Here is a 17,059-nt window from a genome sequence, read left to right on the forward strand (position 1 = left end):
ACAAATGAGGAATACATACCATACCCCCCTGTGGAATTTGAACTTGTGACCTCTCTTTCAAGAGCACAAGTTCTCCATTGCCTGGCAATGAAGTCCAATGGTCACTGCCCTGAAGAATAAAGTAGTTGAGTCCACTCGCATCATCATGATGTTTCAGACCATCACCAAAATGCCTACAGAATCAATTCCCAGCCACACACTTATTGTCCACTTTCTTCACACTTTGACATGCAATAAGAATCACCCAAAATAGCAAATCTGCATGAGCAAGATGCCCAAAAGACCTGAATAAGGTGAAGAACAACGCCCAAAAGATCCTATGCTATTTAGTGTGGGAAAGTGACTCCTACAGCATTGTTGCATGTGACCTAGACCTTGCTATAAGCATCCTTGCAACATACTACAAGTGTCCTTGCGCCATACTACAAGCGTGCCTTACTGTGGAACCTTTCAGATCCAAACATCTCAAACAAGTTTCAGATCAATTAGGACTCATCACAACCTCCAAACATCTTAACCAAGTTTCAGATCAATTAGGACTCATCACAACCTCCAAAACAAGTAGATTGTGTAGAAGCCTATTGAAAGAAAAATACCAAATATTGTATGATAATATTACTTGCATCCATAAATTAAATGTAGTGATTTTTAAAGCACACTTATATGAGAGATTCCTGGATGCCCATCCTAGATAGTCCTTTGATTGTACTTGTTTAGAGAGCAATATTGACTCAACAGAAACAACTGTGTTTATCCCAATCGATGACAACTTATATGGTTAATAATTTTCTTTTTAGTGTGAATTGATTTCCTTCAAATCATGTAATTTCATCATCTAATAAAATGTTACATGATCGGCATAAGATCCTTGATTTATCTTAATACATATATTATTTTACAGAACCTATTCATTTTCTAGAATGACTTCGCATGTTCCATCATCCACATTTGCAAGAGGATTAAAATAAAGTGATTCTGGATCCGTGCATCCCGGCACCAAATCAAGCCTACACCTATCACCCTACAACCACAAAGTAAAGACCAAAATAGGTATTAGAATATTCAAAAAAATTGAATTTTAGGAACAATATTTCCAAATAATACAGTGTAACTAATTCAAGAGTTGAGAGGCTTGTGGCTAAAGAGTACCCCTTCGACAACCAAGTTAGCTGGAAAGGAACAACGTTCCACAACAAAATTTGCCTGTGCATATATTGCTCTCTCACAAGCTCCATCTTGGCTTAACTCTTCTGCCAGCCCCTGCAAGGAAGATTCATCATTTTTCCATCACTAACGTGTAATTATGCTCAAGTTAGTATTATACTATAGCATCAATCATGAAATTTTAAAGAAATTGATCTTGAAGGGCATCATGTGATTAAATGACTTGCAAACACATTTAAAATGTTTATTTTCCTTTAATATTGAAAACAAGCTACACTTTGAATATCGTTGGAATGACAAGTAAAATACAGTTGTGTGGATACAAATTGCAACACTGCCTTGCAACCAGGTAGTCAGTAGAAAGAACGAGCCTGTTGGGTATGAAGAACTTAATATAGTATGGTAATATTTTTGTTGATCAGATATATATGGGAATAAGACTTAATTTTTGCAATGATTGGATGTTGAAAATCAGTAAGGCCACAAATTTCTTACAAAGGTTTGGTGTTAGCCAAAAGTAATTTAGAAAATTCTATTTATTGTCACATAAGCATATGTCCAAAACTGAAGAGGCATCAATTTATTCTTTTTGACAACTCAGTCCTTTTATTGTCCATCCTATTCTACAATATTTCTTTGCCAATTTTCAACAGTTCTTCAGCAGTTTCCTTTTCCATAGTAATTATTTCTTTTGAGAATGGTTCTCTTTCAGGTATTTCAGCCTAGCAATACTGTACAACAGAAAGAACATATTTATTAAGATTTTGAAAAAGATAGCATTGTCCCAGTTATTGGCCATATCAGAACACTAATTCCTTCTATTTTAAACCCCAACTGAAAAGAAACATCCAAATCTTGGATTCATATCATGGTTGCAATCTTACATCTTCAAAACTTTAATTTCTTCGAATCAGATTTGTTTCGACATAAATTATTTATCATTTACTAAGGAGTCAAAAAATTTCTGAGCATTTATCCAATTTGTTCCTAAAAAAGAAAAAATGATAAAAACCATTGTAGGTTTATAAACCATAAAAAGCTACAACTATGGTTAAAACAATCATCAAGGCCAGAAATTCTTAAATTTTTACATTCCCTGAATCACGTCGTTATTACAATGCTGTTTTACTCAAAGCATGATGTGGCAGGTTACAATATCCTTAGTTAATCATGTTTATGTCACATCTATCTAGCCCAACCAAGTTAAGGAAGTGTAGATTGTGGAGAATGCACCTTTCTTACTGTGTGATAAACTTATTTGTCTAATTACTGTTGCATATGCTAGTAGAAAAATGTACAGCAGGACGTAGGTACAGGAATTTAGTTGTTTCTTTTGTCTGAAACCCTATAACCTTGTTACTTGTCATTTCCAAGTTCATTTCCCATTTCCTGTTTTTACTAACGTACTAGAAAACTATACAAACATTGATCTGTAATGCTCACATGCTATTACGAAGTCCAAACACCAACAAAATAAAAACTTTGAATTTAGAAAATAAAGATATAAAGGAGAAACAAGATTACAAACATAATACTGCTATTGAGCTGTACAATGTAATGTCGCTCCTGATATATTAATGCACATATTCTTTAATCCCATGCAATTATATATTTTAAGTGATATGTTCTAATACCACTGTAATAACCTGGCCAAATTATTTTAGGGTTTAAATCTTTTTGGTTTAATATTTAATTCGAAATTAGCCAAAAATCCAAAATTTACCCTTTTCCTTTACACAATAACTTGAAACCCTAACCTAACAAATAATTTTCTCCTTCATTACTTTTGAATTCATTGACACCCTAATTAAATTCAAGTTTACAGGGTGTTACCCACCTTTTATTTTTCAAAATACCTGTTCCTATTTAATTAGCGGTTTCTCCCTATTGGTCACATCCTATCTGAGAGACCTTAGTGCGTCAAGACTTTGTTATGGAATTGCTAAGTTCTAATTCTCCAATGTTGCGATCCCAAAGGAAGAACTAATCGGGTGATCAAGTGAAAACCACAAATACACACTGTTCTACATTCCTTTTTATTCCCGATGACCGATACCCCCTTATAGACCGATATTGAAGGTATCGGAGGATTCAAATTCCTCTGCATGCTCCCAAGTTAACTCATAACCGTACATCACACAACTCCCAAGAAACAAATCTAGTGAGGATTCACAAGTACCCTTCTTTATGGTTGATTAAATGGCTAAAGGCACGTAAAGGTGGTGGCATGAGTCGTAGCATTTGATATTATTACTTTTTGCAAATAAAATTTAATACACCACCCTTTGAAACTGGCCGAAGTAATGCATGCTATCATGAGCCCCCTCTGTCAAAATGGTTTTGCCTTATGATAACCCACCACCGATTGTTAATCCTAAACTGAATTGGTCGAAAAGTGAACAAGGGAACATTATCCAAGGGCTACAATCTCTTGCATGGAAACAACAAATTGATTTTGCCGGATATAAAAAGACCACCTTATTAGAAAAACTTGCGGAGCAAGCTGAAAATCACGAACAGTGTTTGCAGGGAGAAATACTTGCAAGGAGAAATCCTGGTAGCTAGTTCTTTTAGACGACCAAGAAGATGGTGCTCAAGGGGAAGGCTCCAATGGTACAACCAGATGTTGATGACATGTAGGACGACATCCTCTTCCATTTGACTGACTTTGCTCCAAAGTACATACAGTATGAAGATGAATTTTCAGCGGTTCTCTAGGTGTTGATCGAGGAAGAAACAAAGGCCAAAATGATTGACAATCAAATCGTAGGCAGGAATCCAATACCTAAAGAAGGGGTAGAAAATTAGGGTTATTTGTGGTATGAGTTCATGTTAATGTTTCCTGATGAATTTTGTTTTGTTTAGGGTGATATTGAAACAAACATTTTCAAGACCGTTACTCTTCAAGAACCGTTACTTCGAAACTGCAAATAGGTATTAGTGGTTATAAAAGGGGTAGGAAAGTAACGAGAAGAAAGGGGGGGAGGATTTTTGGAAAAGCAGACTTTGTGTTGTTTTCTGAAAGACGAGTAAAGATGGATTTGATTTGTTTTGGTTTTTGATATCAAGTAAGGATTTCTGAGCAATTTATCTATATGATTAGACTTTGTGCTGCAGTAATTAAAATCGCATTCATCTTATGTGGATGCTTTCTGTTCAAATTTTCTATATGATGAGTTATTAAAATACTTGTTTCTCTCCATTGGTCATTGTTATATAATGTTTATCTTTGAATGAATGTTGTGTAACAGTGACTCGTTGACAGTTACCCAGAAAAGTTCTTTCACTATTTGCATGATTATTTTCTTCCCCTTTAGGCCTTTCTGGTTAAAAGTCTCACCTTTCCTGCTTTCTGCTTAAAAGCATACCTAGGAAAAACCTAAATTTATATCATATGAGGGAGTTGTACCTCTCAAATTTAGAGGAAAGTTGAAAATTAATTGCAACTTCTCCAACTATTGTTAATAGTTTGTTCTCTTGTCCAGGGCTAGGAGTCAATATTATCATATTTTTGAAGAGAACAAAATCTATTAACCAACACAAGGATGTGAAACAAGTTACAAAACATCTGTTATATAAATCAGCCTGCTATACATTAGCCTAGAATGGTCCTGTTGGTGTTTGTTTTATCATCTACCAAACATTAGAATACGATACCCGAAGGTATTCTATCCTCTCTTGAAAAATCACTACTGATTTCAAGGTCTATATGTGCGAACAAGTGACTTTAGTGGGATAGCTACTTGGGTAGTGTGTGCTGAAAATCTCAAGGGGGCCTTACGTTAACAATTGTCTTTGAAGCTGCTGGACTTAGACGGATTTAGCAATTTTAGGCTCTTTTTTTTTTTTTTTAGATTTTCGGGGATTTAGACTTTCAAAAAGGGAAAAAGAGGTAGGGTTTAAGAAAGTTGATCTAATCCTACGAACTCCGGAGATAGTATCAACTGGGTGCTCTCGAGAAACCACACTTTGCTTCACCACACTGAGAACAACTACACAAAGCGGGTGCAATCTTCAATAGGTTGTGCTTATGATTGGAATATTGGCATGCACAGAGGATAGGCTCAGACTAACTTTGCATAGTGAAATGGAAATCATCCATTCACCAAAAGTATGAGTAGAGATACACCGTCAATTAACACTTATCAAATCCTTCATTCAATTTAACAACATGAAAGCAAATCTAAATTAACTTTAACTAAGTGTTGAGGAAATTAAAACCATGCTAATCATTCAAACAATAGGGATTACAAAGCCTTAAGAGAAAGCGCACATGCGATATATTATTCGAAAATGACCTTCACGCAACAATATGTCAAAAACCTCACACTCTCCAAATGAGAGGAGGTAGCCTTATCTAGTTTTTCAGAAAATAAAGAATGACCGAGATCAAACGGTGATCAAGGGCCCAGATTGAAAGCCACAAACCCTAATTAGGGTTTCCCAAAACTCTATTAGTTTGAAAGAATAAGAAAGTGACATGTGGCACGACTGCTATTGTCACTGAGGTGAGTGTCCAGTTTCCCCTTTTGCAGATTCGATGTATCTGGACACGATGAGCCTGACCTCCTCCATAGTGACACTTGGCAAGTTGCTGATCTGGAAGTCAATGATGTCCACATCATCAGTACATGTGGCAAGGATGCCTTCCCACTCAACTGCTTGGGCAAGAAAGTTCTCATCAATGAAGAGAAATTTGCAATCCTTGTGAGATCGCCCTTGTCAATCATCCCCGAGTCTTTGAAGAAGCTCGATTGAATCCTGGATCTCAGGTTCTCTGCCTGCAAGTGCTTCTCTCTTATACTCTCTTTCTTCCAAATCTCTGATGCTACATGAAACACCTTACTCAAAATTTCCCTGACACTCTCCTCTGTCTCAAAGCACTTAGTCTTGGATCTCTTCAGAACTTCAATCCTGGTGACCAAAGCATAATACCAGGTGTTAAAGTCATACCTATCCCTAGCCTGTATGACACCTGCATCCACCAAACTTCGTTTCGACAAGCCTCGGATAACTTTGAATTGCGGAAGTATTTCATCTTAAATTTCTTCAACATCTTCCCAATTTGCAGCAAGGTCCTGAATGCGGTTGACTAATGAAGAGGCCGACTCATGTGCTGATACTAAATTTTCTATAAGTATATCAGCACGTGCCAAAGCATCTGAAATCCATTCCTTGGCCTGTGTGAATGTGCCCTTCTTCATGTCCTCGTAATGCTTCATTGACTCTTGCTGAAGAGGCTGTGGAGGGGTGACCGGTATCTCATGGTTGAGTGGCCTAGTGAGATGAAGAACATATTTCCTCCACTGCTGGTTTTCTTCCTCAGCCTTCTTTCTTTTCTCTCTCTCTTGAGCTAAACTTGCCTTGAGGGCGTTGCAAGAGTCATGGAAGTACTGGACTTCTTGGTCTTGGGTGGGCTTGCCCAACTCTATAGTGGTAATTTTATAATCCTCTGGGGCAATATTGTCCCGAGTTTTCCCTTCCTTTGGCACAACTATTTGAACTGTCCTGAATCTTGCACTATCCCTCTAAATCAAAGAGAACTTTCTGGCTGGCTTGGGTGGCTTGACTATAACTGGCTCATTCACCTTTTCCAGAAATACTGTTGTGTTCTCTTCAAAATGGGCTTCCTTAGGAACCTTAGCCCTTATCCTTTCCCTCAACCAATTAGGAATGGTTGACTGCTCTACAGTATTCTGATCAAACCCATCATCTATCCCTCCTGGTCTAGTAGCTATACCATCCAAGAAGACTACTGGAGATGCAGGCGTTTCAACTTCTGTGGCTGCATTTAAAACTTGTTCCCTATCCGGACTTTGGACAACCTCTTTCATTATTTCCTCCATTGAAGGAGAAGGCACTCTCACTTCATTATTTACCATATATGCGTCCATCTCCTAATCTTCAACTGCATTTTGATCAGGCATGGCAGATGCGGCACTCAGGATGGAATGACCTTCGTTGGACTCCCGTCTTTCCCCTACAACCTTCTTTCCCCTGGCCTTTCTAAAGCTTCCAACTAACTCCTTCCTCTTCTGGGACCCAACACTCTCTGGATTCCGAGCATTGCCTACGGAGATACACGAATTGGAGGACAGAGAGTCATCTACTCCCATTAAGTCATAGGTCAAGGCCACACCTATAGACTTCAATGGTTTCGTCCTTTTAGATGTCCACCACTTAGAATATTCGACCACCGACCTCATGAGGTCTGCCAAATCTGATTTCTCTCCCTCTGACCAATCGATCAAGGCTAGTGGCTCATTCTTCATCTTTTCGAAACCTGGCTGCTGAAACTCAAGGTTGTCTTCTACTTGATCAACAACTCTAAATACCTTCATTGCTCTTACCATGCTCAAGGGAATCCTCGACCAAAATCTCTTCTTGATCTCAAAACTATCGGCTGCGTTAGCCCAATAATCTTCCAAATCAGCTCTGTGTTCAAATGTCATCCCTTCGACCCTTTTTATCTTGTGGAACGGATCAAAATTCTTTCTTGCCTTGTACTGGTAAAAAGGGTACCAAGCTAGCTCTTTCTCAGCAGTGGTTGCAGCTTGTGATGACGGACACATCTCTAGTCCATTCCCAATCATGAGAGAGGAGGTTCCTGCCTTCTTCTTCTTATCTCTTTGAATTGCCATATATCCCTCCAATTGCCTCACAACCTCGAGTAGCACAACTCGGTTGGTAGGGTAAGCTGAGAGCTTATAGGGAGATCCGATAAACCCCTGAATTCTAATGTAAGTGAACTTCGGGTATTGGGTATACCAATATCCAAATCTACTGATGAAGTCCATAGACTCTTGAGAGAGTCTCTGACGTAGTCCACCTTGCAATGTCCGTGTGATGTGCATGAGAAATGTGTCATTCACCCTCTTGAAATGGAACTTTTCTTCCATGTGAAGCTGGGGATAACTATCATAGACGGGAAACTGATTTTCTTTGTTTCCCACTTCCCCTCTGCAGGTGAGACCTCTGTACCTGTAGGTTCTAGCCAAAGAATAGAACAAGTACGAGCTCATGAAGAAGGTCCTATTTGCTTCCAGATTCTTCAACTGGCTGTCCAAGTTATCACTTATCATTTGAGCCCAGTCTATCATCTTAACTCCGTTCATTATTTCATTTTTTAAATAATACATCCAGGGCTCAAATGGAGCACCTTGAGGATTCCCCATTATCCTGTTCACCAGGAGAATCATATCTCCAATATCTTCCTTGAAGTATGCCCTTACCAAGCTCTTCCTTTGTAGTTTGGAGGCACCTTTCCTTGGCTTGTCCAGCCAGGAATGATCGATGATGGCGTCATACTCCTCCAAATGATCCTGATACATGCGATCAGCTTCATCCTTGGTTACGTACACAACATTATGATACTCTGGAATTCTGAAGGCTTCCTTGATAGCCTCATCGCTGATGTTTGCCAATACTCTCCCATCTGGTGCGACAATATCCCTACTGGCAGGGTCGTAATGCCTAGCACATTCAGCTACTAACTCAGTGCATTGCATGGTAGGGAGAAAACCGACAACATGCACAATTCCACTCTTCATCATCTTTCACGAGGTCATTGTAGGCACGAGGTTGTCCAAACCAAACATCCGTTTCTTGAACTCCCTCAGATTGATATGCCTGAGGTTAGTGTCGCTAACATTCTTCCATTTTGAAGTCATCCTTGACTCGGGAGGAGCATCCTTGTCCACTTGGAATTTCATCGTGCTTAAAATCTGCAAGTAAACATGAAGCTTAAGTTAGAAATTAGTTCGCGGATTAAAGAAAATCGAGGCTGCGAATGGCTGAGTGTTTGGAGACTTTATTTCATTTTCATACTTAGCCACAAAAAATGGATTTTCACATGTAAACACTTCAATCCTAAGGACAATTGATTGCAATCCAACACCAAGTGTTATAACTTCAAAACTCTCCTTCTATTTAGTCAATAAAATGATTTTTCTTCACTAAAAAAAATTGATAGATCCACCAAAAATCACTTTCAATGACTCTGGAAAACTCAGAAAATGCAATAAATCTGCATTTTAAATTCAACTTCACCTTCGAATGAATGAGGATAAGGCTAGAAGATCTTAAGAAAACTCAGAAAAATTAACAACTTTGCCTTCTACCAGCTGGTTCCACTCCAAAATCTGCGGATTCTTGGATCAGAAAACTGCAAGCAATACCAAGATTTCCCTCCAAATAAACTTCAATCTGTGAAATACTTCTCAATGCTTGCTCAGAAAATTCAAACTTCTTGGTGTAAGAATGAAGAAACAAAGAATGTATTTGTAATGAAATTGATTTCACAATTAGAAACACGTAAAAACCATCCAACTCGTGTTTCTAAATTCAACTTAAACCTTCGGAAAGTTTCTCATCCAATTTCGAGTTGTGTTGTCATCTCTTTGAGTTCGAAAATCTTCCTTTTGTGCAAGTTTCTAAATTGGATTCAATCCATAAATTTGAACTAGGCTTATAGATTGGCATCTTCCAAAAGGTTTCTAATTTGGAACTCAGTCTGAAGATCACCTCAATCTGTAAATATCTTCTTTTCAATTTTAATCTCAAGTTTCCATTTTGATTTCCCAGCTCATTGATCTTCGAAAATCTCTTTTTTCAACTTTCTAAATTAATTAGAAGTTTGAATTTTAGGAAGATTTGATGACATCACTTAGCATTTGAATTCGATTTTGGACTTGCTGTTGACTTTGTTTGACTTCCAAGAGTAGGGCGGAGTTTTAAGGCTTCAACTTCATGCTTGGGCGGAGTTTTATGACCTCTATCATCATGTTTGCTTGCCTTAACTTTTTTTTTTTATCCCATTCATAGGGCAGACTTTTGAGGGCTCTAGGAAAGGTGGAGTTTTGAAGGCATCGTCACTTGTTTGGAGGGCAGAGTTTGGGAGACCTCTCCAAGGCGGACTTTGGAGACCATTCTACAACATCAAGGAGGGCGGAGTTTGAGGCTACCTCCTTTAGACGGACTTTAAACACCTCTCAACATGGCAGACTTTTGGCGGACTTTAGACACCTCTCAATATGGTGCACTTTGGGACTCTTCATCATAGGGCGGAGTTTTAGATGACATGGCTATCTTCATACCTTGGCTAGGCGGAGTTTAAAGACATCACCAAAGGGGCGGACTTTTGAAGGCTCTCTCCATGGGCGGAGTTTAGAGAGGCTTTAAGAGGCTTGCACACCATCATGGGCGGACTTTTGACTACCTTCTCAAGGCATAGGGCGGAGTTTGAAGCATTTCCACCAAGCATGGTGGACTTTGGGAGGTGTTCTCCTTGGGCGGACTTTTGTGTTCCCTCTTCATGGCCTCATCACCAAGGCAGGCTTTGAAAGGTATCTCCAAGGGCGGACTTTAGGCACCTCTCCATCATGGCGAACTTTTGATCATCCCCATCATAAGGCAGAGTTTGAAGGCTTTCCACCAAGCATGGCGGACTTTAGAGTGACCTCAATTGCTAACATCTTGGGCGGAGTTTTCATCACCTGCCACAACACTCAACATCATCCATTAGCCAGACTTAGGAGAATTTTTGGAAAATTTCAAAAATTTCACAATTTAACCAATTTTAACCAGATTGACTTGAAATTTGAAATCCACACTCAAGCAAAACCATATGAAGCATCATGACCCCTAAAATACAGGAAACTAGCTTTTTAGGTCAAAACTTGGAAATTTTGGATCGCGGTCGAAGCAGGTTAGTGGTATTAGTGCAAACCCTAGGTCCCCACTCTCAAAAAGCAAAAAACAAGTATCCCTAAAAAATAGGGAAAACTTTCTAAAAATAGCCATACCGGGGATTGGACTAAAAATGCCAAAAACGAAACTTCCTAAAAAATAGGAAAAAGCAAAAAAGCAAACTTTCTAAAAATAGAAAGTTGTTCAAATTTGTCCAAATCAATTGCGATCTTCATCCTTTGGCCTTTCTAGGCACTTTGACGGTATCTGGACTCTGTTATCACTTGGCTTGCAAAACCTGACTTTCAATCTCTAGTACTCAAACCGTTCAAAACTGAGCAAGGCTTGGGAAAACTAAAGCAGAAGGCCACGGGCACTAACAAAAACCCTAGAAAATAGGAAAAGAGAGGGTCCCCATTTGCAATAGGGCGATGTGTGAAAAAAGGTCACAACAGGTCCCTTCCATTTACACCTCAATACAAATCATTCAAGTTGTCAAACCGGCCAACATGATATAAAATGGCTTGCATAGCCTTTCCCATTTAAATTAAAATCTGAAATACATAGAACATGTTGTGGTAACAGCAAAACATCTATTGTAACTGCCAGAACCATGAACTAGAAAGTATAATGCCAAACCCTAAACATGAGCTACATGGTCTTATATCTAACAGTTTTGGAATACCCAACAAATTCTGCTACAATAGGCACCATTGCCTATATATACAATGCTTAATCCCCTATATCAAATAAATCCTAAACCTATTACAACTAGTTGCTACAACAACCACCCTAACTGGAAATATAGTGCAGAAACCCTAAATTAAATGGGTCACAAATACATTACAAATCTCTACAATAACAACATAAATATCATGCATAGTACCCTTGAAAGAAAAAAGGACTACAACATGTACAAAGTGTACATCTTTGTACCAGATCCTTTAGCAAACAGCTCTCTTTTCCCACTTCATTTGAATTGGTTAACTTAATCAGTCTTCTTCATCCTTTCTTTGTAGTCACATGTGAATCTGCACAAAAGCGATTTGACTATGGTTTTGGGTGTGCAAATCCCTTTGTATAGTGGTTGTGTTATCAAACTGGCCATTAATAGTTCTCCTTAGTTATGAAGGGGTAGGTAGGATTCAAAATGAATGGTACAAAAAGATGGGAGCATCTGAGTTTGGAGGTCAAGGATACCACCAAAATCTTACTCTTGTCGATGATTGGAGTTCAAAAATGAGGCATACAAGTAAGGTGAATCCCAACTCTTTGACAAGGTAAGATAACGGAAAAGCAGAATTGGGTAGAGGAGCATGTTGGGAAGGGAAATCCTGCAACCTCAAAAACTTGCACAAACCTAGTAAGTGGAACATATTTTCCCAATTAGAAACTTTTAAAACCGATAGGTACATGGGGATTAAAAAGGGGGGACATATATGCAAATTTGGACCAAAGGAGACACGAGAAATAGGAAATAGGCCTTTAGTCCCCAAATCTAAATTAATTGAAAAGAGGATGTTACATACAACTACAGTTTCATATCATCTCTCTACCAAGCAAGCTAGAAGCAAACACATCTCTTAGAGAGACTTTAGAAGACAAATGCAAGATGCATGTCTATTGGTTTCCATCAATTATTTTTATTAATCTTGAGAATGTAGAAACTTTACAATTAATCATTTGTTTCCACAAGTTATTTCATGGTTCTATAAACAATATGCCTATCAAATTCCACGAGATAATACAAGAAAAAGAATGTCTATACATATTCTTCAACTAAATAGTCTTATAAAGAAGTAAGAATTGAAAATATTTAGAGTACATGATTGTAAGTGTCAAATCTCAATCAGAGAATGTGAGCAAAACAAGAACTGATATGTGGAACTGTTGATGTGTCTTTTGTACACGACCAAACACAGAATAAAATACCTAAAGGTACCTTATCCTCTCTTGAACAAAGTTTCCCAACTGCTGAAGATTTCGCCGAAGAATCAGTTGAGGCAACTCCAAGGTTCTTGTATGTAGGTTCTCTACGTGTGGATAAGCTTCTCGTGGTATGATGTGATTTTGCTGGAATCACAAGGGGACTTACGTTTGACTGCCCGAACATCTGATTTGCTTTGGATATTGCTGGAACGTGAGATTTTACTGGTCCTAGATTTTGAAAAAGGAAAAAAAGGATAAGGGCGAGGGAAAGATCTAATTCTAACACTAAGAATGTAGGAGCAATGAATGATCTTTGATGAAATTCTAACTAAGTCTTGCTTTGACATCCCAGGACCATCTCCACAAGGTTAGTGCGATCTTCTGAGGAAAGCTTTATGACGTTCAAATCACCGCTACAGGCATGGACACCATCAGGTTGATGCATATCAATGAAGAAGCGACAATTGAAGTTAAGCTTAAGCTGAATGATTCCAGTTGACTACACAAGGCAAGTCTCCAATTAACAAACTGCTAGTAGTATGGATATACAAATTTCACCATCGATCATACACATTTCTTCCACTCAGCTAATAACATGAAATCGAATTTGAGAAGTATAGAGACCATGCAAATTGTTGAATCGACCCATAGAATTCACCATTTCTTCAATGAAGTTTACAAGTCCTTTACAACAACATCTTGGCAACAATCTTTGCCTTCTCTTTCTATTCTACTCTAACTATTTCCTACTCTCTGACTATTCACTACTATCTATTCTCTATTAACCAACTATTAACTATTAACCTTTACAAATGAGGAGCCAAGGCTTATATAGAGAAACCGTTTACAAATAGACGGCTCTGATTGATTTAGAATCAATGGCTAGGATTACAAGATAGAAACCCTAATTAGGGTTTGTTACAACAAACTTCCTTAGCCAATTAGAAAATTACATTCCAAGGGTGAGGACCAATAGGAAGCAGGGGTAGGTGCCTCAAAGTTTGTGTCGTCCCCGATGAGTCAGGTACATTGAATCTGGACACGCTGAGGTGGACCAATCCAACCAGAGGAATGATGACTGGGATGCCACCTTGTCTAACACGTGTAACCTGGTTGATGTTCAATTTGATGATGCTGAGAAGCTAACTTTAATTAACTCTTCTGAAACTATCTGCTTCTTCAATGGACCCTTGCTACCGACCTTGGTTGATTCTCCTCTGTCTTTGATGTGTTTGATGAATGGAGTACCTCTCCTTGACTCCCATGTGTCTGATGAAGTTTCCTGATTTTCAAGTCATCCTTCTCCGGAAGTACACCTCCGCCTAGGAGTGCTGGCAATTCCTTGAACACCTTGAGTCTTCCAATGCTTCAAAGCACCTTGAGTCTTCCCCCTTGCCTGTGGAACGCCCTTGACGATGATGGACTGGAAGTGGTCATCCTTGATGATGTTGGACTGGAAGAGGTCGTCCTTGATGATGTTGGACTGGTTTTCTCCATCTGCAAAATAAACCAAAAGGTGATTAAGTACATATGACATATTCATTTCAACAAAACATTTTCCCCTTAAATCATCAACAAGAAGACTTTAAAATAAAGTTCGTTCAAAATCCTTCCCAGGGACAGGCCCTATAAGAATTTCGCCCTGGACCCTTTGGAAGGGTCAGGAGCGAATTTTGCATTCTTGGCTCAAATTCTTTTCACTTTGTGACCATACTTGCTTAGATACATGTCTAAGGATGTCCTCATTCTCAACCAACACCAAGCTTGATGTAAATTTGGGGCAAAATAGAGGTTTTAAGAATTTCACTCTGGACCCTTTGGAAGGGTCAGGAGCGAAATTTGCATTTTAGGACAAAATCTATCATGTCTCTACTCCAAAATGCCTTCCAAGGCAAGCATGCACTAGTCTTCTCTCCTCAAAAGCCTAGAAATCCACAACATGACCTTCATCATGAGCAAATTAGGTGAAATTGAAGATTTCGCCCTGGACCCTTTGGAAGGGTCAGGAGCAAATCTCTTGATCTTAGACAAAACACTCACTTCTTTCACTCACAACCCCCTCTAAGGCATACTTGAGGCAATCTTTTAAGCCCAGTCACCCTCACCAATGATTTGACATAACACAATTTTGAAGGAAAAAAGAGATTTTGTGAATTTTGCCCTAGACCCTTTGGAAGGGTCAAGAGCGAAATTCAAGTTTTAGGCTTGATCTTACACTAAGGTCCATCTTTTTCACTTTCTATACTTGGAATCTCATCCTTGGATCCCTCTCCCATGCTTGCAACATTTTGTTTGACCTCAAAATGACTAGAAAAGAGAATTTCGCTAGAAATCATGGCCAGGGACAAGACCTATAATGAATTTCGCCCTGGACCCTTTGGAAGGGTCAGGAGCGAATTTCTTGTTCTAGCTCAAAATCTTCATCATTTTTGAACACAACAAACCATTCAAGGGGAATCCTAGGGGCATCCCCAACTTGGTCTAGGCCTGGCTTGGCACAAATTTTTGGCGGATAGGATGGGTTTTAGGATTTTCGTTTTGGACCCTTTGGAAGGGTCGGGAGCGAAAATCTTGTTTTGAGCTCATTTCTTCGTCCTTTCAACCTCAATCATCTTCAAAAGGCAAGAACACACCTCCTCACACCCATTCAAGCCATAAAAACCAAAAGTTTGTCTTGACCTACCAAGGAAAATAGGTGTTTTTAGGAATTTCGCTTTGGACCCTTTGGAAGGGTCAGAAGCGAAATTCTTGTTTTTGCTCAATTCCTTCATGTTCACGGATCACTAGCAACTCAAAGTTTTGCTCAAGGACGTCTCCAATCTTACCCAATCCTGATCCACACTTGACTTGGCATAAAATTGAGAAAAAAGGGTGGTTTTGGGGAATTTCGCTCTGGACCCTTTGGAAGGGTCAGGAGCGAAATTCAAGATTAGGACACAATTCCATCTTCTTCTTCCCTTGCTATGCCATGATTCTCACCTTTGGACTCCTTTCTCATGAAGACAACACTTGTTTGACCTCCAAGAAGGTCTGAAAGGAGAAATTCGCTCAAGACCATGGCCAAGGACAGGACCCATTTGGATTTCGCTCTGGACCCTTTGGAAGGGTCAGGAGCGAAATTCATGTCCTAGCTCAAAATCATCATTGTTGATGGCAAAACATCAACTCCAAGGCATGCCTAGGGATCCTTCTAAGCTCTATTCATCTTTATCCATGCATAGCTTGACACAAAATGAAAGGAAAAGGTGGATTTTAGGAATTTCACTCTGGACCCTCTAGAAGGGTCAGGAGCGAAATTCTTGCTTTTAGCATATTCCTTCATTCTTTCAACTCCAATTCACCTCCAAGAACAAGGAACAAGGTTTTAATCCCAAACTAGGTAAAAAATAAGGTTAATAAAGAATTTCGCTCTGGACCCTTTGGAAGGGTCAGGAGCGAAATTTCATTCTTGGACAAAAACCCTCACATTTCAATGCTTTCAATCACTTCCTTAGGCAAGAACATGTCCATTCTTCCTTTCAACATGCCTTGGATATTAAAAATTTGATCAAACAAGGAAGAAAATGAGGTTTATTGAGATTTTTGCTTTGGACCCTTTGGAAGGGTCAGGAGCGAAAATCATGTTCTAGGCTTGATTGTTCATTTTTCCAACTTTAATCTCTTCTGGGAGGCAAACATAGACCATTTTACTTGCATCTCCACCAAGGTCCTGACTTTGGCTAAGGGGAAAATGAGTGTTTTCAAGAATTTCGCTCTAGACCCTTTGGAAGGGTCAGGAGCGAAATTCAATTTTTAGGCTAAAATCCTCCATTTCCTCCACCTCTAGTCATTCCCTTAGGCAAAAACATGTCAAACACTTCCATACATGCCTTAGAAACTAGGAATTTGGTCTTGACAAGTGAGAAATTGAGGTTTGAGGGGATTTTTGCTCTGGACCCTTTGGAAGGGTCAGGAGCGAAATCCCTACTCTTGGCTAGTTTCTCACTTTCTTTCATCTCATTCTCCTTCAAACTTGATCAATTCAACTTCCTCCTATCGCCATCAAGACAATCCACCATCCAACTGGCTCCAGGCAAGGTCAAACTAGGTCTTTAAGGCCAAAAGAAGGCTAAATGGAGGATTTCACTCTGGACCCTTTGGAAGGGTCAGGAGCGAAATTTTCCTCCCAAGTATATTTTTGCCATTTCAAAGTCTAAACCTCCTCTCTAAGGAAAACATGCATCAAAACCTCATCAACTATGCCTCAAAAGTCAACAATCTTGGTCATATCCCTGAGCAA

At 39.0% G+C, this 17,059-nt stretch overlaps 1 protein-coding gene across 1 annotated transcript in view; it reads right to left on the reverse strand.

Moving 5' to 3' along the window:
• Positions 1-677: 677 nt before the first annotated feature.
• LOC131038029 (protein POST-ILLUMINATION CHLOROPHYLL FLUORESCENCE INCREASE, chloroplastic) overlaps positions 678-17,059 on the reverse strand; it is a 125,738-nt gene continuing 109,356 nt past the window's right edge. The window contains exons 7-8 of the mRNA XM_057970296.2: positions 1,150-1,260; positions 678-1,021 (exon numbers count right to left, since the gene is read on the reverse strand). Coding sequence (XP_057826279.1) covers positions 905-1,021; positions 1,150-1,260 — 228 coding nt within the window. The 3' untranslated portion in view covers positions 678-904. The remainder of the gene's footprint in view (positions 1,022-1,149; positions 1,261-17,059) is intronic.

Source organism: Cryptomeria japonica, chromosome 9 (assembly GCF_030272615.1).
Source record: "Cryptomeria japonica chromosome 9, Sugi_1.0, whole genome shotgun sequence".
In the NCBI taxonomy this organism is placed as follows: Eukaryota; Viridiplantae; Streptophyta; class Pinopsida; order Cupressales; family Cupressaceae; genus Cryptomeria; species Cryptomeria japonica.